The following is a 26,859-nucleotide window of genomic DNA, read 5'->3' as shown; positions in this document are numbered from 1 at the left end:
TTTTCTTCTTTGAAAGTGGCTTTCTGGTAGATTTTACTCCGGTCTGTTTCGGATCGGATCCAAATGTTCGAACCGTGAAGACCATGAAGACAAAGACCATTCAACCGCGCTCGAACCCTCGTCCTCTTGGCTCTTTCTTTCTGAATCGGAACCTTTCGCCATCAAAAGTCATGATGAATCGTCTAAAGCAATGATTTTTATGTCTAAAACATACACGTTTGTCTGGTTGTCGAGACCTGCTGCCTCTCTAAAGTTCAGGGTAGAGATTAGACAGAAAATAGGGCAGCGATGAACAGTGGGGCGTTCAGTCAGGCAGATGGCGGCCATTTTGTCCTCCACATGGCGGCGATTTAGAACAAGAGGATGTCCTGCGCGGACATGGCGGCGGGCGGAGGCTGAGGTGGAGGTTGTTCTGGATGTTGGTTGCTCTTTATACTCCTCCCCTCTGATATGCTCCACTTTCCCATGGTGCAACCTGCTGAGATGGCACTTCTATTTCCAGCAAACACACACAAGCAGAAGTACAAAAAGGGCAGAAAAACCAGGGATTTTGCAGAGTGTGTGTGTGTGTGTGTGGTGTGTTTGAGCGTGCTGAAGGTGACAGACAGGCAGGAGAGGGATCGAGACGATTTGATCCGCTTCGTTTCTCTCTTCATGTATATATAGATGTGATTTCCTTCCTAATGCTCACCCAGCAAACAGAGCAGAGGACGCTGGAAGCAGGAAGCAGTTATTAATAACACAAACTGCCACACACACATTTAACTGTGAGGCCGCAGCAGGGTCTCAGGTAGGGACGAATCTGAATATTTGGCAAAGGAATTGTTTGTTCTTCGTGAATGTGTTCTGTATTATTTGTGTTGGGAATCCTGGGAGGAAAAAAAAAACTGGCTGCACAACACTGAAACCCTCTCCTGTCGTCTTTAAAGTAAACAAACTGTTGTTCTCGTGCATTTCAGCTCGAAAAATCAAATATTCTTTACATCGCCACCCAACATTTTCCAAAGCAAACTGTGTGGATTTTTCATTTGCTTTCCCAACCTCCACTCCCAGTAAGCACCGATGTAACAGGTGTTTCAACCAGCTTGTAATTAAACATTTAAAAATCGGCGTGTCAGTTCTGTTAAAACAACAGCTGCATGTTATCTGGACGTCTAAACAACCTTTTTCAGCCAAATGTAGCCCAATTTTAACCTAAACACCATTTGACCTGCAACCGACAGATCCATCACACTGAATAAACCCAGAAAGCATTGCAACTTTGTTGTCGTCCTCCCAAGATGTCCGTCAATACTGTTGTTTCAAAATGATAGTGAAGCTATTCTGCCGAAGGTTTACGTATAGCAAATTTAAAGGAAACGTTGGCACTGACAGACGGATATCTGTATTCCAAAGATATGCGCCCAACAGTTACAAGTTTCCACAACATCACCACACTTGGCTGACCAGTGTTTGCTGGGAATCTTATTTCAGTCAGGAGAGACTACTTTATGACAGAGCACTGATGTATGTCTGTGCCTCATCATCACTCTGATGATGCTGGTTGGATGTTAGCATCCGGAGCTGGAAGCCACGTGCTAGAGGAGCAGCTAATTGGACTGAATTGATATAGGAAGATGGTCATTAGTGGCTGGTATGAAATGCGGTAGCTTCTTCTTTACCTCTTCGATTTGAGACTGAAAGGATAATTCAGGGAAACAGAAAAGCACATGAATGCATGAAGGAGTGAACAGCGAGTGAAGCAGTCGTCCTGATGAAATTCTATTCTGTCGTTTGTGAGTTACCTAATCATTGTGTGATAATGCAGTAGACGGTGTGGAGTTACGTTGCCTTCATGTGCTGGTGAGAAACTCTGAAATACCATAATCTGCTTTGGACAATGATCTGTGACGAGCTCCGTCGAAGGACAGTCACACATGGACGTAGTGAAAAGGAAAACTGACAGTTTGGTGGGTTAAAGCACTTGCTCGCATTACCTCTGGTTTTATCCCGATACAAAAATACAAACAGTGACCTCTCTGAACTGAGAATAAAGACAGGACGTGCGAGTGCTCAGATCTGCTGAGAGTCCAGTTGTTCCTGAGCATGTGAACGTGTTTACCTGGAGAGCAGCATGTCGCCTGCAGCACCAGGGATCCGAGGCGTTTGAAGCCTCGACAGCACATTGCGTCCACACAGTTTAAAGGACAGCTCCAGTGGGGTTTGAGTTTTGGACGCTCGCTGTGACATTAATTCAGGCTGCTTTTTACCTGCATGCGGCACAATTACAGATATGTTTTAAATCCGTTTAGCCGAACCTCTCCGACTGTTTTGAATGCAAACAGCAGAGAAAACGGCTGGCGACTCATCATCGAGCAGCAGCTGCAGTTTGTAAATTGAAACAGAAGTTAAAGCATTATTGTTGGGTTCTGCAAATAATATAAAGAATACAGTCTAGCTGTATTATAACTTCTGTTATTAATTGACGCTATATAAATAAAATTTAATTGAATTATTTTAAATATTTAACTGTAATGGGCAGTGGAGGGTAGTCTATCGGTATTATGATGAAGCCTGATAACCGGTTGGTGGCTGGTTTGAATCCCTGCTCAAGAAATACTTTTTGTTAAGCTTCAGCAAGGCAGCGAATCGTTCAGCTGCTGCTGCTGCTGCAAAAAGCGGCTTAAAAAAGTCGAGATAAAGGCATTAAAGAAGAGCTCAAACCCAGTCTGTTTCTGTGTGATGAACGCTGATCTGCTGGTTTTACTGGTTCGGGGTCCTGACAGTGCCCAGTTGCCATGGTGATGGAGTGTCTGCCCAGCAAGGGATGCTGTTCTTTATCAGCCTGGGCCGGTCAGGTGTGTTTGTGTGTGTGTGTGTGTGTGTGGGTGTGTGATTTAAATGTTTTACCGCGCATTGTGTGCCTTTGAATTAGGACACTATTTGGCAGCATGTGTGTGTGTGTGTGTGTGTGTGTGTGTGAGTGTGAGTGGCGTCTGGCGTCCCTGCAGCGCTATAGGGAGGCTAATTGTATTTTAATTACAAAACCATCAAACACACAACTCAGACAGCTACCTTCCACCCCCAGAAACGCGCAGTAAATGGAGCAGTAAAGTGTGTGTTCAGCCTGCTGCTCTTATGAAAACAATGTGCTTCATGGCAGAAACCGCTCTGTGGGAGAAGAAACACACACCTGTTGGAGAATTTCAGAGCAAACGACAAACAATAAAGTCTAAAATCTAATTCAATGTAATCTGATGTAAATCCGGAGTCATATGAGATGAGATATGAAATCAGATGCGGGCTTGTATTTCAAAAACAATTCACAATAAAAATACATAACTAAAAGTGAACCAAACAATTTGAAAACTTTAATATAATCTGAAGTACTGAATTTGGTGGTTCTTTGCATTTATACGTACGTTTAAACTTAGACATTCGTGTCCACAGAGGGACGCTAAAAGAGTTTTATCTTTTTACTCTAATATTATGCACTTTATTTGAAAATATTAAGAACTCGTATTGCATGTTTTCAGGTTTTTTCTTGATGTTTTTACATTTTGTCTGATGTTTTCTCAGTTTTATACTCTTGAAGCACTGGTATTAGATTTTAAGTGCGTTTTCTATCGCTGAAATGACAAACTTAAACTTTAAAAGCTTATTGGCTGGTGGGGAAACCGCATGCCTTGTAATTTTCAAGTGAAGCTACAGTAAGACGGCCTTTACTAACAGCAGCGGGAAACAGTCAAAACGTCATGTCGAGATCTCGTAAAGACCGATTCATTTTCCGCCTAAGATTTGTGGCTGTGAAGCAGCATTTAGTGTTGGTCAGAGACGGATGTCAGTGTCTGCGTCTGACTGGTTGTTAAATGAAACCAAGAGATCAGATGAGATAATTAGATGATGTAAAATGAAAGATGACATGAAAGCAGCGATAGGATGGAATGACGTGAGATCTGTTGACTGATCCTTGTGGTTTGAGGAGTAAAATTTAAAGTTAAAAATCATATCAGAGTGCAAAGTAATGAAAGTTTTGGAAAGTGATTGTTACAGTCACTGAGTCTAAATGACTTCTTTGAAGTTATTTTTATAGTCTGGCTTCTACTTGATGTCTTTAATCATTTAAACTACTTCATCTGCATCAGATCAAACTGAAACTGATTTCTAATAAAACCATCTCATATGTTAAATTTAACTTAAAGTGTCATTATGAGCTTTTAATGTTTGAGAAACTAAACTAATCCTTCTCTCCGTATGCGCCGTTCACAGCTCCCCCACCGCCGAGTGACCTTCTCCACGGCCAATCAGGCGCAGGACCTGCAGGACGCGTCCCAGCACAGCTACTATGACAGCGGCCTGGAGGAGTCGGAGACGCCCAGCTCCAAGTCGTCGTCGGGGCCGCGAATCGGGCCCCTGGCGCTGCCGGAGGACCACTACGAGCGGACCACACCTGACGGCAGCATCGGCGAGATGGAGCACCCGGAGAACGGTAAGACCAGGTGGAGTTTCCCCTCCCTCTACTCCTCTATTCACCTCCCCCACCTCTTCCATCCATCAGCAGACACACACACACACACACACACACACACACATGCTCAAAAACCAATAAACACTGTTGGCTTTAACACACATTAACACTGTTTTTCATTACACGCGCACACGCGTTGCGCCGTGTGTCAAAATGCGGTGTCAGCAGGAATGTTAACGCCATATTTTTAATCAGACTCCCACAATTCCCTGCGCTGTGTATACTTTCGTTAAAGAGGTGTGCGACCTCACAGCAGCACAACACAATCAATATGCAACATAATCAACTCCCAGGGCTTAACGAATTAACATCCCAATTATGTAAATCATACTGAGTCCAACCTTCCATCAGCTCCACTTATAGATCCACAGAGGGAGGCTAGCAGGGAGTACGCTAACACAATACACTCCCTCTGTCTTTAGCAGTTGGCATTTTGTCAGCATGCCATCATCATCATGTTAGCATGTTGATTTTTATGTCTTTCCCTGTTCATCATTTACAGGACAGCAGCTTTGAAAACATGTATAATGTTTAACAGGTCATGGGAATTGTAGCATACTTAGACAGCTAGCCTGTAGCCTGTTAGCAGATATGAGAAACCGTGTGAGATGCTAATGATGCTACATCAGCACAAAGATTCACTTCAAAACACAACGCACACACACACACACACACACACACGTGTTTTCAGCTTCACGTTTGAACATCTTGTCAGCGTAGCATGACTCAGCATGTTGACAAACACTAAAAGCGATTAGTGAAACATTCACTAACATTAGTGTATGTTGCTGAAAGGTGTAGGCTAAATGATAATGATGCTACATCGCCACAGAAACTTACCTGAATGAATGTCTAAACACAACACAGATAAACATGTTTTTTTGCTTTACTTTTGATGTTTGAAGCCAGTTTAGCATGGAACAAACTAGCTGTAGTCAAATCTTGTTAGCACGGATTATCATTATGTTACAAAGAAACAGAAATACTTCAATCTGGGAAATACACTGCTGTTTTCATAATGCTGACGTTTAACTTTGGTGTAACTTAACAGTTAAAAAACTGCAAGGTGGGAAAACAAACTTGTTAGCTCTAACTTAGACATTATGTTAGCGTGTTATTACTATGACATTAGCATGTTGACTTTTAGGTTTATGCCTGTTTTAATGTAGAAACTGAGTAGTAAATAATCTTAATGTTCCTAAACAGAGTGTAGGCCATTAGTAGCAGTTAGCTGTGTTAGCTGTAGCCTTTTGGCAGATGAGAAACTGTGAACAATGCTAATATGCTACACACCGCAAAGAATCACCAGGCTATCTAAACACAACACACACACACACAAATTGTGTGCTTTACGTTTGATGTGTATGAAGCCAGTTTAGCGAGGAACAAGCTAACTGGAGTCAGATGTACACATCAAACAAAAACCAGTACAGACTACTCAAAACATAATTCGGCCAAAAGTCCTTAAATAATCCTTATATCGCTAAACAAACAAAAAAACTAAAAATAACTCATTAGTGCCTGGAAGACACTTACTTTTAGTTGGGATAGTGTTTTTAGAAAAGGTCCTCACATTTTTAAATTGGTTTTAAAATGTTTTCAGTAACATTTCTTATTTTTTCAAGGAATATATTAAATTGAGTGGCTGGTAGGCCTTCTCCGTTGTTTGAAGTAGCCGACAGTGCGCTCTGATTCTCATTATTATTTCTCACGCTGCCATAAACCTGTAATATAGAAATTAGATCATGATATACATCAGCTTTTATTGTTTTACTTTTAAAGCTCTGTTTCCCTCTGGTATAAATAAAGTACTTAATTTACCTGCTTTCTGCAGCCAAATGATTCATTAGACACACATCTAAACACGCCACCGTCTTTTGCTAACGTTCACTGTTCATTGTTCTGCTGCGGCTGTTAACGCCTCGTTACCACTTATGCCAATTAAGCTAACTGAAGTGAAATAGTTGAAACTGGCAAAAAATAGAAAGTGGAGAGAGAGAGAGGAGAGAGAGAGAGAGAGAAAGAGGCAGAGAGAGAGAGAGAGAGAGAGAGAGAGAGAGAGAGAGAGTGTAAATGTCAGAGAGAGTCTTCTTTTGTAGAGGAGAGAGAAGACCGAAGAGAGAGAGAGAGAGAGAGAGAGGTTCAGTGTAAATGTCATCCCTGTCTTCTTTTGTAAGGGCCAGAAGACCGACTCTCTCTCTCTCTCTCTCTCTCTCTCTCTCAACCCACAGGTCGTACTTATGCCATCTGTAAACACAATTATTCACAGCTGCTCGCACGCCTGCAGGCTACTGCCACCCTGTGTGTGTGTGTGTGTGTGTGCGAGGTAGCGATAAAGAGCAGGAGAGTGTGTAAGTGGCTGTATCTCCTCGTACACAGTGGAATGAGGTCAGGGTTATGTTGTGTGTGTGTGTGTGTGTTGTGTGTTGCAGTGCGAGAGGATGGTGGTGTTGTACAGTCTTCCACTTTGATGGTCAAACATGTTTTAGCTGGAGGTATTTTCCCAAGGAAGTGTGTGTGTGTGTGTGTGAGTGTGTGTGTGTTGTACCAGCAGAGAGGTCAACAGATTACAGCTAGTCTTTAGAGGATTAACACACCACTACAGATACACTTTACTCTCTCACTTTCTCTCTGTCTGATTCAAAACTCAAACCTTTATTGCTACGATAAACCGAGCACTCTTTCCCAGTTCACTAAAATGTAATTACATTTTTTCCCCCTTAAAGATTACTTGTTTTTGTCTTTTTCTTTCCATCTGTGAGTTGATCATCCTCCTCTGTTGTGTCAAACCAAACCCCATTCAAAATTCTACTGATTTTAGTCTGCATTTAAAAATTTGTGACAACGCTTTTGTTTTGTCTTTTTTAGGAGTGGACACACTCCAGACTCAAAACACATATGCAGCCGGACATAATTAAAGTTCAACATTTAAATGGTTAGTCAGGCAGCCACAGTGACTCAGCTCGATTTGGTTCAGCTCTGCAGGTTAGCTTAGTTTGTTCTGCCTCTTTAGCAGGCTGTTTAGTTGTGGTTTCCCCTGCTGCAGACTGTATCGATCATTCAGTTGTGTGACTGATTGTTGATCGGTCAGATCTCAAGTGCTTCAGACAGACTGATGAAAAGCTGCAGGAACCAACTGACTGGCCTCAAACTCATTCTCTATCTGTTCCTTCACAATGGTTGCACCATTTAATCAGTTTATTTACTACTTTCAGTGCATGTAAAAATAGTTAATATCCTTTGATTGCTACTTTCTGCATGTAAAAAATAAGCAATATCCTGTGTTCTCACTTTTTTCAAAAATTACATCAGCTGCTTCCAAACATAAAGCCTTATTTCCTTATTTTAAAGTTAGAGAAAAATGCCGTCATCAGAATTAGCTCGTCTCATACAGCAGGTTACAGTTATACCAAACCGTCCAGTCAAACGGGTCGCCATGTTTGTGATTGTAAAACTGCTTCAGTTATGTGGTGGATTCCCGACGGCAACGTCATGTGACCCTATGCACTGACTATGAGGTGGTTTTGTTGCTATTTGTGGAGATGGATGCATTTGCACTTCAATAACATGTGGCCAGAATGTGTCTGCTGAAGTGATCTGTGCATTTTCAGTTTGTTCCTAATGCATCTTAGTGGATCTTCCACCTGCTTTTATAGGTGGATTATCCATATATATAATCTAAATAATAATCTGGACATAATCCAGATATAATCTGGATGCTCATGACATGACACACAGACTTGGGTTCACTGTAGTCCAGCTGTTGTTCCATTGACATCACTGCTACAACACTGTATTGTACCAGAGGTTGAAGAAATATACATGCAGGAGGTCGCATTTTGAATTATTATTTATTAGAAATGGCTTTACACTATAACTTCAGAATGGTGTTGGAGGGCAGTGGTGCGTGTGATCTTGTGTACCTTCACAAGATTTTTGTTTTTTCTTGTCGTCCTCATGAAACGTGCCTGGATCAGCTTATCGTCTGCCATCATGTTCGAGTGTTTTTGAGATAAAGAAGAGCAGGAATGTTGGCCGACACAGTAAACACAGGCTGATGACATTGTACTGAACTTCAAAAAGGTTTCTAGTAAAGATGACATGCCTTCCATTGGATGTGGCCAAAGGCGGCCAAATATATCCTAAATTATCCATAATAAAAGCCTAATAATAATAATAATAATAATAATGATAATGCTCTACTAATAACAGTATATTATTTTATTAGATTGTATTTTATTTTCAACAAATCCCATGAAAAGACTGGCCACACCGAGTCAATCCCACATACACCATCTTGCTGCTGGAAATACCCACTTGAGCACCAAATGTGGATTAATCCGCCACTGAAAATAGTCCCCAGCAAATGCACCATTTCCTCCTGTTTGAGTGGCCTTGGCTAAAAACTATAGTGTCCAGCTGTTTTTAGGAAATGACTGAGCCTTTAAAAAAACTGAAACTATACAGTTGTGAGGTGTTGAACATTTCAGTAGGAACTAATGGGCTCTGGGCTGAGAGCCGCCGACAGGGTAGGGACGTACTGAGAGATGGACTAACACGTTGTGGTTTTTGGTATTTTCATTCAGTTAGTTAGCAATGAGTGAAAGATAGAAAAACACAAGTTTTAACCTTTAAAAAGGGGGATATGTTTCAGGAGGTGTTTGCCACAGGTGGCAGGTGTCTCAGCCAGTCCCACTCAGCTCTGGTGTTTGCTGTTTGCCCGTCCTGCCTCTGCCCCGCTGTGCCCAAACTGTCCACACAGACAAAACAAACATGTTTTTTGTGGTCTGCTCTGCAGAGCTGAGAGCAGAGACGAAGCTCGATGTGGTGAGTCCTCCTCCTCCTCCTCCTCCTCCTCCCTCTTTCATCCTGCTGTCTGTCCTGTAAATGGTCAGATAATGGATGTTAATTCCATCAGCCCATCTTCACCCTGCTAATGCACCCACTTCCTGTCTGTGATGGACGGATGGAAATAGGAGGAAAACCAAGCCGAGAGTGAAGAACAGAGGGAGGGGAGGAGGATGTAGTTGTAGAGAGAGAGAGAGAGAGAGCGAGAGTTAGAGAGATGAAGAAGAGGAAGAAATGAAGAGAGAGGTCGGAAATGGGAGAGAGACATAGAGATGATGTAGAGAGAGAGGGGAATATGCTGTCTGACACTGATGGTTGCTGGATAACAAGCTGATTTATGAAGTGTGTGTGTGTTGGGGGGGGGTAAAACCACATGCAAACATACTGTATCTATCTGGGTACACACACACATACACACACACCCTCAACATCTTTATCTGCTGATTGCATCAGTCTGAGAGCTGTAGTAATCGCTGCACAACACACACACACACACACACACACACACACACACACACACACGAGAGAGCGGCAGAGCATCAGTGAGGTTTTCTATCTCAACTCTTAATCAGCCGCCAGTTTGATTTCCAGATAAAACTGTAAAAGCACAGAAAACGTTCAGTATGCAGGATGACGTCAGCAGCTCTAATGCTGCAGTTACACGTCTGCTAACACGTGTGTTGTGTGTTCGATGAGCCTGATCTCATGGGGGAGAGATAATTTGAGTGAAAGTATGTCATCTTTTCATGATTGTATGTTACAGAAAGATGTGGACTGCGTCGGCTGGAACATGCCAGGATGCAGAAATATGCATATGCGCTTTTTGTCAGATTTATAAAGTAGTGCATAACCATAAATCTCAATTATTGTGAAATTGTGCGCATACGCACAAGCCTGATTTCCCCTCCCACAGTAAGCGATAGACGGACATAGGGCGTTCTAAAACCTATAGTTGGTTTACTCTGGTTTGAGTCAGTGGATGAGTTAGAGTAAACTTGTTGCGTTTTACAGTCGGTTTGGTTCTTTTCACAGAGAAATAAATTAAAGAGCCGCCTGAGATCGTTCACTCTGCTCATTGGTTAGATGTGTCTGGGCTGAGTGCGAGAAAGCAAACACGGGAAGACGTTCCAGAAGAAGGTCCTACCTGTTCAAAGAAGGCAAAGGCGTTTGTTGCTAGTCCAGCTCAAACATCTATTCAGTCTCTGGCGAGCTGCTGCTAATTCACTCATCTGCATCCCAGCATGCAAAGCGCACCTGGCTACTGGAGCCATTTAGCTCAGACTTGCAGAGTACACCTTCTAGTTGGGTCAGACTGAGTTCACCTTCCCTCCACAAATGAACCACTCCACTTCCACTAAAGGGTGCCATTTTTTGGTCTCCGCTCGAGTATTTCAGTAATTGCTATCAAACGTCATAAATAAAGCAGAAAGGATTTAGTTTAGCACTCATGTGGAAACAGACTTGATAAAGTTTTTTTAAAGTAAAGCATAAAATTAAAAGTACATAAATACAATAAAATGGCGTAACATGGGCAAACACCAAATGCAGAATAAATAAAAAGAATAAAACTGAACACTTAACAGCCATTAAAAAACGTTTCTGATGCACCTTTGATTAGCATGATATAGCATTGCTAGGTGTGAAGACACACTCTGTGAGTTTGATTCATTGCTTAAGAGAATAATGTTGCATACTAGATATGATTTTCTCAAGTTGTTTTTCCATTTCTGCATTACCACCTCACATTATACTCACTGAGCACATTATGATGGTGCTTTCTTCTTTTATAAATGTTAGGTTTTGTGTGGGGAATGGTGCGTGTATGATTTTGTGTTTATGAATCTTTTGGCCCACAGAACATTTTTATACATTTAAGTGAATCCACTTACAAACAAACAAACAAAAAACCTTAACCTTAACTAAACATGTGAGGATGTAAATTCTGAGTTATTTGATGAAAGTAGAAGAGTTTGTGGTTTTTGTTGGATGTGTGCAAATCAGACTTAAAGGCTGTGACAATATGTCTAATTTTGAAAGACAGTAAAGGAAAAGGGGAGAAATTAGGACGCAGAGTGAAGAGAAGACTTTTCCTTTGATGTGAAATTGATGAGATAGTTTTACTTTAAAGAAGGAGCGAGAAAAAGAAGGAAAGGAGGAGGAGGAGGGTAGAGGAGGTCATGTGTTCTCCTCAGTTAAGCGTCTCCTCCCTCCTCCTGCTGTCCTACAAGAGGCCTCCACTCCCTGACTCCTCTCTCTCCTCCTCAGGGATCCTCACTCCCTTCTTTTCTCACCCCTCCTCCTCCTCCTCCTCCTCCTCCTCTCTCCAGTGGGTGATGATGGGGGCCAGCAGTTCTCCTCCAGCCTGTCAGAAACTCCCAGGACAGAACTATATTCTCTGGAAACTCTCACACACATTATTTTTAGTTTTTCTCAAACTTCTGAAGCCTTCATGTCCAAAGATTCAGAGATTTCCAGCAGCACTCGGTGTTCAGCATCTTCTAGCAGTTCTCCAGCAAAAATAAACTCTTCATGTTCCATATTAATGAAGCACTGAGCCTACCGAAATTACACTAACAGATACTGGATTAACTATACTTATGCAAAAAGATGAAAATATGATAAGAAATACTATAATGACACTAAAAGAAACCAATATATGAATTAAATTACATTGAGAATGTTCCAAAAGCCACTGAGCAGGTTCCTTGACAGGTTCCAGAGGTTTTATTGAGGTAGTACCGGGGTGTTTTTGAAGAGGTCCTATGGGTCAAGGGGTCAGTGGGAGTTTAACGAGTGAAATTTAGGTTTAAGGAGTCACTGAGTAGCTTCTAGGGTTCCTTGAGGAGGTCCAAGTGGTCATCAGGGAGGTTCCAGGAGTCAGTGAGGAAGTCCAAGTGTCATTTATGAGGCTTCAGGGTTCACAGAGTGACGTTTAAGAAGTTCAAGGGTTAATTGGCAAGGTTCTAGGATTCCTTGAGGAGGTTTCATGGTTTCTTCAGGGTGTTTCTAGATGTCACTGACTGGTTTCATGTTGCCACAAACAGTTCCTGAGGAGGTTACAGGAGGCATTGAGGAGGATTCAGTGGTGGTTGAGGAGGTTTTGGCTACTGCTTACTGTGCTAAAACCACATTTACTGAATAATCATAGAGGGATGCATGTGTTGGACTCTCTCTCTCTCTCTCTCTCTCTCTCCATCTCCATCTCCATGCACACACTCATTAGAGCCTGTAGTGTTACACCACTTCATGCTGAGGAAAGAGGCTAAGTGTTCAAAGCCTTTCTGGGCTGAACAACACACACACACTCGCAGCGTTACATAATGATGTAAGCAGCGGTCCATAGTTTTGGAAGTGGGACACTCGCTGAGAGACGGTCTGACGAAACCATAGTCCTGAGGACGTGTGTATGTATGTAGCTTCTTGAGAGTGTGTGTGTGTTTGTAGGTTTCTAAGTGGGTGTGTTTGTGTGTGTGTGTGTGTGTGTGTGTACATATCTGCTCCTCATTAGCCAGTAGATAAAAGGAGTGTGTGGAGCGATAGAAGAGGTGATTCCTCCCTGTGGATCCATACCTCCCTCTCTGTTTATTATTTGTATTGCCGAGTGTGTGTGTCTGTGTGTGTGTGTGTGTGTGTGTGTGAAGTCAAGAAGCTTTATAGTAACAGGCGGCGTTCTTTGGATGCCCTCTCTCGTCCCCGGGGAGCGTGAGAGAGAGAGGGAGGTGGATTTATTTTTCCAGGTCTGTTGTTTATTTGAGCTTATCTGTGGTGGCCGCTGTACACTACAGAAGGAGGTGTGTGTGTGTGTGTGTGTGTGTGTGTGTGTGTGTTTTTGTATTTGGCAGTAGCTGTATATCGGAGCTCGGCCAGCATTCGACTGATGTACAACAGCAAGGATGCTGAGAGCTGCACACACACTGTGGTGTGTCCATGATTGGATTATTTTGCTGGTGTGAGATATAGTTTTTTTTTTTTTTTTTTTCAAATTCAGATCTGCAAGAGTTCCTCGTGGAGGTTCCAGGGGTCATTGAGTTTCAGGGTTCTTTTAAAGGTTCTAGGTGTAGTTTATGAACATTACAGGGGTTCTAGGAGTCTCTTAGACGTTCCAGGGATTTGTTCCAGGGGTCTCTCTGGAAGTACTAGTGGTCCTTAATAATGTTCCATGTGTAATTTATGAAGTTACAATAAGCACTTTAGGGTTTCAGGTGTCATTGGGAGTGTTACAGATTGGGACTGGGTCCTTAATGAGGTTCAGGGTGTGGTTCAGGAGTCACTGGAGAGGTTCCAAGGGTCACTGAAAGGGTTTTAGGGGTCATTAAGAATGTGACAGGAGTACTGGGAGTGACTTAGAGGTTTTGGTGCATTTTCCAAAAAACAAATTGAGTTCATTCAGCAAGTACAACAAGACCTTAAGAATGTTCCAGGTGTACTTTAAAAGGCGCTGGGAGTCACTGAAAGGTATTAGGGGTCATTGAGAATGTTACAGTGGTCATTACGTGGGTCCAGGTGCAGAGCAATGTTCCACTGTTTTCTGAGAAGTACTAGGGGTCTTTAAGAACATTTCAGGTTCTGGGAGTCACCTCAAGGTTTCAAGGGTCACTGATAATGTTACAGGCACTGCAGGGGTCACTTAATGGTCTCAGGTATTTGTCCAAACATTCCAGGGCTCTTTCAGTAAATTCCTAGGGGTCCTCAGGAATGTTTCAGGTGTAATTTAAGATTTTCAAGGAGTCACTGAAAATGTAAAAGCGGTCCTTAAGACGGTTTCTGTTGCCAATGTTCAAGGGCTCATTTAAGATGTTCCAGGGCAACTGAAAGGGTTTAAGGGGCAATTGAGAACTTCCCAGGGGTTTAAGGAGTCATTTACAGTGTGAATGAGTTAGTTCCTTTGAACTGCTGAGCAGTTGGCACCTGCCATCAGTGTATGAATGTCTGTGAATGGGGTGAATGTGATATGTAGTGTGAAGCGCTTTGAGTAGTTGGAAAGACTAGAAAGGTGCTATACAAGTACAGCATTTAGAGGTTTCAGTGCCTTTTCCAAACTTTCCAAGAGTCTTTCAGGAAATACTAGAGGTCTTTAAGAATGTTTCCAGGTGTAATTTACATGGTTCCAAGGGTCAACATGTTTTGGGGTATTTCACAACTTTACAGGTGTTTGAGCAGCCACTTGGAGGTTCCAGGAGTCTTTCAGGAAGTACCACAGATCCTTAAGGAGGTTCCAGTTTAACAAAGGTTCAGGGGATTTAATGATGATTCTCTGGATTGCTGAAGAGGTTTCAGGATTCAGGGGTCATTGAGAACAGCAACAGTGGTTCTTAGGGGTCACTTACAGGTTCCAGAGGTATTTTAACCTGCTTTACATCTTACATTATGTTTGTGAATAAACAGTATGGATATTGAGGCTAAAGGACCACTACTTTATATTTCCTATACTGGTTTAGCTATTTTTGTCAGGTTTAGATATTCTTATTTATGTGCAACACAATAACTCTGTCCTTATCAGAATCAGAAATACTTTATTGATCCCCGAGGGGAAACTCCTTTGCTACAGCAGCTCACTATCACGTCAGTGCACACAGGGATAGAAGTACTAAGCAAAAAATATAATACACTAAAAAATACACTTATCCCCTAGATAACATTGGATACTGAGCCTTGAATGAATAATAGGCTTCTGTCTTCTGAAGGTGAACTGTTCACATTTTCTTCGAGTGTCTCTACCTCAGTTATCAGTTTATTTACTGACATAAAACCTTTAACAAATAGTACCTTTAGAAGCCACGTGAATATTCAGCTTGGTGAACTGCTCTGTATTCTCTTCAGAGGTTGAATTTCTTGGCTCTTAAACTGCAGCTTGAATAAACTGTCAAACTGTCCTTTCTGTCAGCCCGAGTTTTCTTTATTGGCATGAAATATAAAAGTTAAAACCTCCCGCAGAGCAAAAACCAAAAACCCAACGAGGTGTGGATTCAGTCTTCAGCCATAAGATACCAATCCGTTATCATTCCTCTGAAAATGTTTCTAATTATTTTTTGATATTCTTTACTTTCCAGTCTGCATTTAGTAATTAGATGTATGATTCATGTGCATAACTGATGTTTTGTACATACCATGATGTCTTGTCCAGATGTTCTCAGCAGCCCCGGAGGAGTTTGGAAGCAGACTGATAGCATCTTAAAAAAACATGCACACTCATTTCAAAGTAAGTCTTAAATGTTTAAAGTCTTATGTGGCAGAAGGAAGCGTTGTAAAGCATGTGTTGGTGAATGTTTTAGCAGCCAAATTACAACCATTTCTTGCTGACAAATCTACAGTAAGTGTTTTAATTAGTGTTCAACAAGTCTAGTTTGTTGGTGTCCATCCATTGAAATTCCTATGAACTATCAAGAACTGCTCAGTACTTGTTGTATCTCTCTTGGGGGTCCGCTTGACCAAGCGACCATTGACAGCCAAGTAAAAGTCCTCCTCCTGTAGTTTCTTTAAATCAGCTATGATTTATATTTTTATAATAATGTATCAAATGACAATGTGAAAGGGGTCTCTCATAGTTATAAACCTATAGAGTTATCAGCTGAATCTGCAGCTGAAATGACGCCCGTGAATAAACACAAACTTTCATGTGATGCATACTGGCTGTATTACAGATGTTATTGATAAATAGAGTAACAAGAAAAGCTCACATGGCCATCTTTGATGTGTCTCCATTAATAATTAAACATGTGTTATTACTCATCATCTGTGTTGTCAGATAAAGTCAGACACGATCATGTAGTGTTTGTGGTTTTGCTTTTTTGTGTGGTGAAAACTTTCCTGGCATCCAAGCTTCATCTGAAGTCTGTGGTGCTGCTGCATTGTTTTTCCTAGCTTCATTTTTGAAATCTTAATTATGTTTACACATATGTATCTTAACTTTGACTTCATCATATGATGTCGATGTAATAATATTAACAGTATTTTCACTGCAAAAGCATACCTTAGAAGTTCATTTCACCTTTCACATCTTAACTTTATCGGTAGATCATTAAAAAATCAGCTGTGGCAACACGGTTGTCAAAGGTTGATACGTGTGAGATTGTCTCAGAGATCAAAGTCACCGCTCGACTGTCCGCTCTGAACAGGATGCGACTGCCTGCTTCGGCGCCGAGCGAGCTAAAAGCAGCTCGTCTAAAGCCGCCTCCCGCTGGGTCCTGGCTCCGGTTAGCTGCCTCCGTTAGCGCCGGCAGCTGTTCCCGGTGGGCTCTGCTTGCGTCGAGGCGGTGTCTCCAGGACAGATGGTCGGCCGGCGGGGGGGGGGGCAGCGCGGGGCCGTGACCCCCGGGAACCTGTCCAATGAGAGCGTGGAAGCAGCAGGGGAGATAGCCACAGGTCTGGTTGCTAGGTTAGTGTTGCATCATGGGAACTAATGAACAGAGGCTGGCTAGAGTTCCGTGTGTGTGTGCGGTGAGGTGATGTCAGAGTGTTAATGGGGGAGACTTTACATCAGGTAAACAGGTCCACACACACACACACACACACACACACACACACACACACACAGTGTGCTCCCTGGTGAGTCTAACTGTTTTTCTGATGTCCTGCTGCGACCCTCAGTGGGGATGGATTGCCATGGAAACAGGGAGACAGTTAGGGGTGTAGGGGGTTAGTCATCAGTGCCAAGTTACCTGATGCACACACACACACACGCACTCATGCAAAGACAATACTAAACTTTCTTCAAAAGAAAGTTACAAAGTCTATTACAATCCCAAATAGATATACCGCTGGTTCTAAAAGACAAACGTCATTAAAAAAGTGAGCAGTAAAACATACCGAAGGTAAACTTCAGAGAAAGCTGTGGTTGGTCAGCTCCCACAGGCCTGAGCAGGCACCGCCCACCTTTCCACATCAGCTCTGCCAGTGTTTTCGTAACCAGGGAAGCAATTAGTTCAACATGGAGAACAGCCATGAGGACAGCCTGTTCCCTGTTGTCAAGGACTTCACGCCACCACCATCGCCAACGCGTGCGGATTTTACCGACGAAGTTTAAAGACATGATTTCTTGGTTCTCCTTTACAGTGGTGGTGAAATACAGCTGTACCTCAATGTGAAAATACTCCATTACAAGTAATATTCCTGCATTACATGTTACTTACGTAAAAGTACATATTAAGAAAAGGGCCTTGCATGACATACTCAAAATAAAATAGTTTTGGTTCTTGAATCCTTAAGGTCACAGTCATGATCCTGCTCTCTTGTGAAAGGGAACTCTTTGAACTCACTGACAAAATGTCAGAATTATGATACTAAACCAAATGTACAAAAGTGATAGTGATTTTTAAATGGTTTACACACATACTGTAGAACTGTGAGCCTTTGTGCTTTCAAATCATGTCCCCTTTTACGGCTGAGTGTGAATTCAACCGGATACCATCTATTTTAGGCCGCTAGTTGATAAATAAATATATATATAGGTAGTTTGATCTATATAAGATGATCATATGTTTTGTTAGTAAAATCTTAATCAGCAAAGTAACCAGTAACTACATCTGTCAGATATATTTTGATTGAAAAGTAGTATAGTATATAAGATATAGATTTAAGTAAACATACAACACTCATAAATTGATGGTAAGCCCTTTACAAAACTGAGCCTTGTATGCTGTCTGTATTGTCAAACAGACTGGGATGTCTGGTAGAAACCTTCAGGAAAAACTAAAAAGTACTAAAGTAAATTTACTGAGTTACACTCCACCACTGCCTCTCCCTCAGCTCGTCCTGAGCTCGTGCCATCATTCAGTCGATTAATCTTTTAACTAAAAACTTCTCTGTCAGAATTAAACTGGGCGGAGGCGAGCTCCCGGCTGATGGATTAACTGAGGTTTAAGGTGTGTGCCGGTCACATGCTGCTGCTTCACGTTACAGCCCCTTGATCGCCTATTAAGACCCGCAGATTAATGCTCTCAGTAATTAATGAGCAGCTTAGCGGCAAATCACAGAGTGGACCCGCTCTCTTAAACCGATATTGTTTCTCATTAACGATGAAACCAGAAACGTAGTCGAGCATTTCCTGACCTGTCGCTCAACGTGTTACTGATTGATGAATGCTACCAGTTGCTCTAAATTAGCAGAATTAGCATGAACTGCTGCTGAGGTGCTGCAGAGAGGCAGGAGTTAGTAGTAAGTTTCTAAAGAGTACTTTTAGTAGTATAATCTGGGTGGAAGCACCGGTACTTTTCATTGCAGTTCCTGTTTTGTGAGACTCATTTCCTCCACTACATTTTAAAGGAGAAATATATTTTTTACCCAACTACAGTCATCTGACAACTGCCCTCAGTTTGCATTACTTCCATACTGTCTTGCTAAATGTTAGACGGTGCTCTTTTAAATTTAAGTTGCTGCACAAGTTATACTCAAAAAGTACAATTCTCAGCACAGTATGGTAAATGTTAATCTGCCACAGGTACTGTAATAAACAGGTTTGTTTTCTCAATTGGTTCACCGCGGGGAACTAACTTAAGAATATTTTTGAGTGGTAGGTATTACAGTGGAACCAGCGTGATCCAGGACCGTCATACTGCTGTACATATCGCAGTCCTGGAGGGTAATCTCCTGGAACCAGGACATTTCACTCACTCAGCAGCTTGTAAAATTTATTACAGGAAGAAAATATGAACTCACTGGATGGGAGGCAAGGCAACCAAGTTGCAAGAAAATGACATCAGGGCGGGGGTAAAGTAACAAATAAAATTTTACTCCACCTAAGAAAGGCCTCCTCCATCCATCCTCCTCTTAAAAAACATGTTCCTGTAGGAAATTATGTGAGCTGCAGAGTTAAGTACCCTGCTTAATGAAGATGCCGTTGTACTTGGTGATACGTAGTGCTGGATCAGGGCTGCAGTGCAACCAGATTATAAACTGATAATATTTGGAACATCAGAGATACTGACCACACTGTGCATCAAAGATAGAACTGCTTACAGCCTCATAACAGCAAAAGAAATCCCAGATTATCTGATGATATGAGGAAGGTTTGGTCCCCCTTCAGTGCCTTTCTGGAAAAAAGTCCACACCAATTGCACCCTATCTTTCTCTCTATATCCTGTCACTCTACTGTCACCTTTCAAATGAAGCCAAAAGGCCTCAAAGAAATCTTTTGATTGTCCAGCAGTTAGATCAACCAAAAGTCTGCAACTTTCAAATCATTGCTACAGGTGAAGTCTATGATCACAGAGGATGTGGTTCCGAAGCTCTGACCCTGAACAGTATCAGCAGAGCAGAAAATGGGCAGACAGACGGATAATTAAAGCCCAGCCCGAGCAGCTGATTCCACACAGTTGATGGAGCTACAAAGCTTTGTGTTTAGCATTGCTGCCTCACATGAAGGAGGTTCTCTCATATATTGCCCTCATTAATTAAGATAAATTAGTTTGGAGCAATTACCTTGTTGATCTAAGAAATATGTTTATCTAAAATCAATGCTTGCTGCCATTTTTGTCTGGAAAGGATTCTAGTTCTGGTTCATTCTTAATCCCGCCTACAAACCTCTGATTGGCTTGTTGTTGTTTTTTTCCAACCAGGTAAAAAGCCGGCAATGAACATAAGACCAGATATATTTGAGTCGCTGAAAAAATCACCTGAGATATGGGCCAAAAATCAGAGGTTTGGAACCAGGCTATGTATAGAAAATGGTTGAATGTAGCTAACGTACTTTTATTTATCGATTGGGTATTTCATCCACTCCTGCTGGTTTCTGTGTCCCCGTGTTAGAGACTTAAACCTTCCCATCTATTCTCACCCAGAGAGCCGACAGCAGGAGAGGAATCCTCCCTTTTGGCACATTTACATAAGAGTTATTTTCTTCCAGATAAACCTCAACTTCACTTATTCTCACTGCTGTGAAACTACCACAGCCGTACAGTTGTAATTGTGCAGTCCTACTGTAAATTATAGTCACATGCTGCTTTTCTTTACTGAAGATCTTCAAAACAACTGCAGCACAAACAGCAGCAGCAGACATCTTAGAAGCACCAAACTCCACTGCAAAAAACTGTCATTTTATAAAGTTATGTAGATTCAGATTCAACCTTAAAATCAGATTTTTATTGCAAATTTCTCCACTCTGTCTGACAGTTTCTTGTATACAGTATATTGTGTATCATCTTGCTCCAGTTCATTGAAACTATATGATGTTTACACTTAAATATACAGTTAAATATTCTCACTAAATAATAAATATTCTTCATGCCTTGTCCATCATTTTGTACACGTCTCCAAAATTCAGACACATTTCTTATCTATTTACCTGATGAGCTTGGAGTTTGTGTGAAACCAATGCAAAACTGCCAAATAGCCAAATGTGAACCAAATTGAAATTTAAACCTGTCAGACGTTTGCAAGAATCTGGACATCCAAATCACTCTTTATAATCGTAGAACATACAACTCGTCAGGCATCAACCCATCACTTAATTGACTGTTTGCTACACCCTGCTCCTGAACAGCAATAGTCCAATCATAGCTTAGCAACCGTAACTAAGCATGGCAGGCCTGTCAAGCTTTGGATTTCTCCGTGTACTGAAATTGTGCATGAGGCTCTGCATGCAGAGCAGAATGAACGGTCAGTTGTTTCACTTCAGACTTTACTGTGAAAACTCCCCTTGCAGCAGCCATTAAAAATACAAAAGTAGATGTGCCGAGAATATCAGAGCAATACATAAATATGTAAAATATATACAACTAAACATAACCCCAAAACAGTAAACATCAAAAACAAACAAACCAAACACCTGAAGGCAGGAAAAATCTACATACTGACTTTTCAGATTTACTCCTCTGTTTCATAACATTATGCAACCTCTTTCTGTTGTGTACATTCTGTACAAGATTCAAACGTCGTCGCTGTGATGCCATGAGGCCTTCATCTATCTGAGGTGGCGTTTGACCACATGGCGTGACCTGAACCTCTCCGCCAGCCTCTCACTGGGGTTCACCATCAATTTCCTGTGCCGGGTATGAAGTCATGCCACATCCTTCCACCCCAAGCCTGCCAATTATCCCGTCTTGCATCGTCCTCGCTCAGCCTGTGAACTGAAGCCGAGCGGCGATGAAAGAGGGGAGATATGAGCACCTTATTCATATTCATCTGGCAGGTAACCTCTCTGTGTGGAGTCCACTGGCCGATCCAGCCAATTAGGGAAGCCGGTCTGAATGGAGGGCGGTGGGGCAAGGAGGTCTGGATGAGGTTCAGTCAGGGCTGTTGTCACGGCAACATAAGCTTTGATGTTGCTGTTGTATTGGGAGGCGAGGGAGGGAGACGAGAGCAGACAAAGACCCGAGGGATGGCGGCGGAGGAGGCAGGTCAAAGTGAAGAGGAGCGATGGAGGTAAATGGATGAGAATAAAGACCTGTGACACACCCAGGAGAGAGCTTTTTCTTTGACGCCCCTCCTCCTTCTCCGTTTAGGAAGTTGACAGCGGGACAACGTCTGGGCCCAATTTGGCCCAGAGCATTTGCTTTACAGGATTTAAACGAGATTACGGGGGTTTCGAGGAGGTGAGACGTCAGACGAACAAAAACTGATGGCTAATCCATGGTGACCTCCTGCTAATCCACTTATTTGCCATGTATTAACGTAGCGATCCTTCCTAAGTTAATAAGGTTTTCCCCCGTCCTGCCTCCAACACAGCAGGAGGAGGAGGAGCAGGAGGAAGAGGAGGAGTAGGAACCTCAGCATCAACACCACAAATGTTTTGTGCTTCTTTTGGGTGCATAAAACCTCAATACAACACTGCCAGGCCCCCCTGGGTCTCCATCTTTACAAACTCAAGTTGTTTGTCCATGCTTGAAACCCACAGAACTTTATTTTTACTGGAGATCCCCGAGTTTCCAAAGTTTCCAATTAAATTTTGGGCAAATGTGTCTAAAACGATGCACAAGACATCTAGAACATTTCCCTTTGGAGGAATTGTGCAGCCGTAAAAAACAGTCTTGGGTTTGAACATTTTACTCAGACTAAACATCCAATAGCTTCAAGTATCAAACGGAAAGCCACACACTCACTCGATCATAAGATATTGCAGCAGCGGTGCCCATGTGGACTGACATTTCAAGTTAATAAAGCAAAGTGTCCAAGGATAATAGATAGCTAGATATATGGTAAATCTGAGGTGGAGGTCAGTGTAACGGGAAGACCTCAGAGTGTTTGTAAAAGAGTTGGTGTGGTCACTGTTAGACATTTAAAATGACACCTTCAGTTCAGGTTGTTAGGTCACTGCAGCTGCTGAAATATTCTCTGCATCATTCTCTACCAAATTTATGAACGTTTCAACCCAACATTACCACACTACATAACTGCAGCAAACAGTGACGAAATACCAAAAAGAAAAAGACTGCAGAACATGAATAACAACAAAACAGATGAGAGTGTGAAACTCATTGCAGCTTGATACGTTATGTGGAAATATATATGGATGAAAAAGTAGGAAAAAATGAAATGGAAAAAATACACACCATCTTTATTAGAATGTGACAAAAACCAGCAGCCGAGCAAATGGAAGGACAACTGCGTACGGTATGAAAACACACAAAAGATATGAAATATGTGGAGTGTGAAAAATAATAAAAATGTCTGGATGTATGGAGAATGTGAAACATCACAGCTGCAGGGAAAAAGGAAAGAGTATGTGCATTTAAAGTTGAAACATGATGAGGAAAAAGCTGCATTTGACACCGAGAGGAAAAAGATACTGAGATACAGAGAATGATACTGAAGAAGGAGGGAGGAGGTCAACGGAGGAGGAGGAGGAGGAGTAAAGAGGTTTGAAGGAAGGGAGGAGAGACGAAGGACTGAGGGATTAGATGGATGCTGGCAGGTAATCCTGGAGGAGGAGGTCGTTAGCCGGGATCGAGCTAATTAAAATGTGATTTGTGCTACAAGCAGCTTACAGCCTGCTGCACGAGAAGAAGAAAGAATAGGAAAGACAAAAGAAGAAAAGAAGACTCCAGCTGAAACAAGAAAGCCAAGTGTCAGTTTTTTAGACGCTATTGTCCTTTAACTTATGTCTTTCTTCCTCTGAATGGATAGAGGGATGAGTCTGGAAGACCATTTCTGATAAGAAAAGAAAACACTGAAAAGTTAGGAAGACAGTAAAGGGCAAAACACAGCCACAGTGTTTTTTGTAGCATTTTTGACGTCCGTCATTCGTCACGATGCAACCTTAAGCATTTTTTTTTCTTCTTGTGTCCATTGACACAATTGTCCTGCCCTCTATAAGTTGTGGACTTACTATGTCTATAATGATGGATCAAGGTCCTCAGATTCACTGTGGGCATAGAGATGAATCCGAGTTTGGGTGGAGGTAGACAAGCTTGTAAACCCACTTGTACACTTGTAACACTGCCAAGAAATCTGTCCAGCAGATCCCGTAGAACCGGTTATACAGTATGTTGGAAATATAGTCAACAAATGCCATTTTTAAAAAAACTTATAATCTAAATAACTTAAACTTTTCAGCTAAATTCAGTTGAGTTAACAGACAGCTAGATGTCTTCTGTTCTGTGCTGCTTTTGCTCCATGAAGTCAGTTTTACTTTTACCCCGCATATCTGTTGGCAGCTTGGTATTCTGTTTGCTATGGAGCTACAGTTGGCGGGGAAATAAAATCAATGAATCAATAAATACAAAATATTTTTAGTCATGTACACTCCTCCTGGAGCTTTTGTCCAGTAAATGCATGCCCTTCCTCAGCCTGGTTAGGGCAGTTTGTCGGTGTGGATTGTACAAATGGACACTGACTTCTCTCATTATGTCGGAGCAAACTTCTAACGTGCTACCTCCTGTCATAGTTTAGATTTAGCGTCTCATCATTTTATGACCATACATAAATAAACTTCTCATAATGACTTTGGAAATGGACTTCCATAGATGAGTGATAGCAGAAGCGACGTCAGTGCCAATATGAGATGAGCAGAGATAAAACACTGAACATGGTCACACTGCTGTGTCACAGAAGCAGGATTTACAGGATGGAACTTGTTTATGTCTAAAGCCAGACATGCAGACTAGATGAACTGGAGACCGTAGATGTTAAAGCGAGTGTGAATGGTTGTCTGTTGTCCCCTGTGACGGCCTGGTTACCTGTCCAGGTATACGCCACCTCTCAGCCAGTGTTAGCTGGGATTGGCTCAGGCTCCACACAACCCTGCCAACGTTACATTACAAGGACAGACAGATATCTGGGCTGCTTTTACATTACTGTTTATTCATTTTCATCCTATTTTTATCAGTTATTTCTGCTATTTGATAGAATCTTCCACCTCCTCCCCTTTTCCTCCCACCTCCTCTCCCTCCTCATCCACTTTGAAGCAGTTGGATATTGGATTCTGAAATGTTTCTGTGTTGTATTGATTTCTGCTTTCACTTCAGAGCAGCTCAGACGGCCTCTACTCCTGTGTGTGTTTGTGTGTGTGTGTGTTCATGTATTTTTGCCAACATACATTCAGCTTCTTCTCTGTCTTTTCTGCTGATTCACTTGTCTCATTCATTCACACTGAGTCCAGTGTAAACCAATCTATGGTGTTTGGAGGTCAAAGGTTATGTATACATGTAACATAATTCCTATATGAAACCAGGCAGATATCTATCAAGCTAACAAAGTCTGGTTTATCATGTCATTCAACAGTGCCATCTAGAAACAGCTCATTTAAAGCCTGTTCTTGTTCTGCTGCCAGAAATACTCACTAAAGCGTCCGATGTGGATTAATCCGCCGCTGAAAATAGTCCCCAGCAAATGCACTCCTGTTTTAGTTAATGTTTAGGAAATTATTGAGCCTTTTTTTAAAATGAAACTATATATTTGCGAGGAGCTTTTGAAGATTTAAGTCTTCAGTAGGAGACGGACTGACGCATTGTTGGTTTTGGTGTTTTCAGTGGATTTGTTGACAATAAGACAAATATAGAATATCACGACCCTTGTTTGTAAGATTCTGCTGACATGCTGAGCTTGATGGTGGATTCATCCATAGACAGACACACCTCAGAGATGAACTTAGCTCCCTAAAGTCTGTCACACAGAGTGGACTCTTTTCAGCAAAGATGCTTAAATCTGAACTTATAACTGCGTTATCATGTGACAATATTGTCAGTTTGACAATAACAGTGGACATGATGTTCCCTCTGATGGATTATCTGTCTGAAAGACGTTTCTGTGCAAGCTGGGCCTGTTTCACACAAGTGATTTGGAAGCGCTGTTTACACAGATCGCAAAATGGTGGCAGCATCATGTTTCACAAACGATTGTCATTTGCAAATTACAGATACATTTGTGATTCCTACAGTGTTCTCACACGCTCCTGTATGGGTCACAAACATGGCGTTATGTTGCACATTTGGTGAAATGGGCCCCTGGTTTCCACAGAAATGAACCAATCAATGCCTGTAAAGGAGGGACTCTAAAAACTGATGGAATGATTTAGAAAATGCTCAGAAGTCGTATAAAGTGGAGACTATTTGCAGTTAATAGGCTAAAACACTGATAATGTTCATGTTAAGATATTGTGGCAGTGTACACAAACCATTACCTGTGAAATGAAACATTCCTTCCCTTCTTTTTTTCCATCACTTCAGTGATTTATTTTAGATTTCATCACATTATCAGAAATTTTATGTTTTTCCATAAGAGCAAAAAGCAGAAAACCAGACATCTGGAAGCAAACTTGTAGCTTTCCTCTGCTTTGCAACCTGATTTATTCTCCTCCACAGTGAAGGATTTTCTTAACTGACTGAATTGGAAACATCCGGTTGTTTTCTCTGCTGTTTGCAGCAGAATTGGACTGAATGAGCCTGAGAGGTTTAGCTAAACTGATTTAAAAATATCTTTAATCATGCTGCGACCATGTGGGGACTGTCAGAAATAACATTAAAGCGAGGGGAAATGTACTAAATGGCAAGTGGAATACTGTAATTGTCCTTTAATGGACGTTTGCTTAAGTGTGAAATGCTGTTGAGTTGGTCTGTCATCATCACAGTCGTCCATAAATAGGCACAATGAGCCCCGCTGATGAGCTGTCCTGTTGAATTCGCGGCAGCAGGGAGCTCTGACAGACACACAGACAGATCCAGGTCCGCTGGGCGAGGCCCGCCGGCCGGCAGCTATACGGTGAATCGGCTTCCTGTGATCCGCTCGCTATGATTGGATTAAGCCGTCATCCATGGCAGATGATCTGCCCGTCCACCCACACAACAGCCAGATCCCTGCCGCTCCCCACAATCCCTAAGCAGATTTGACAGACAATAGCATTATGCCTCCACCACATGTCTTTCATTAACATGGGTGGGGGTGAGGAGGAGGAGGAGGCAGGTAAATCAGGCCAGACCGCGGTGGTGCTGCGGCCTGGACGATTGACAAGGTTCAGATCAAACACAAGAGTCCTCCTTTCGTTCTGTGTCCTAATTGTGCTTAAATATTGCTTTCGGCCACTGACACGTGCCCTGATGAAAGGCTTTAAATATAGCGCTGAAACAATCAGCCAA

The 26,859-nt window shown here is 42.0% G+C and overlaps 1 protein-coding gene across 3 annotated transcripts in view; it reads left to right on the top strand.

Moving 5' to 3' along the window:
- LOC122880738 (protocadherin-1-like) overlaps nucleotides 1–26,859 on the top strand; it is a 215,082-nt gene that overhangs the window by 104,336 nt on the left and 83,887 nt on the right. For 2 of the 3 annotated variants that reach the window (XM_044206153.1, XM_044206154.1), the window contains exon 4: nucleotides 4,249–4,468. In XM_044206153.1, the coding sequence (XP_044062088.1) occupies nucleotides 4,249–4,468 (220 nt within the window). Of the gene's footprint in view, nucleotides 1–4,248; nucleotides 4,479–26,859 lie in introns of all 3 variants that reach the window. The other variant, XM_044206155.1, reaches the window with a different exon arrangement.

The sequence above is a fragment of the Siniperca chuatsi genome, linkage group LG8, assembly GCF_020085105.1.
Source record: "Siniperca chuatsi isolate FFG_IHB_CAS linkage group LG8, ASM2008510v1, whole genome shotgun sequence".
In the NCBI taxonomy this organism is placed as follows: Eukaryota; Metazoa; Chordata; class Actinopteri; order Centrarchiformes; family Sinipercidae; genus Siniperca; species Siniperca chuatsi.
This window is presented reverse-complemented; position numbering and strand designations above follow the sequence as displayed.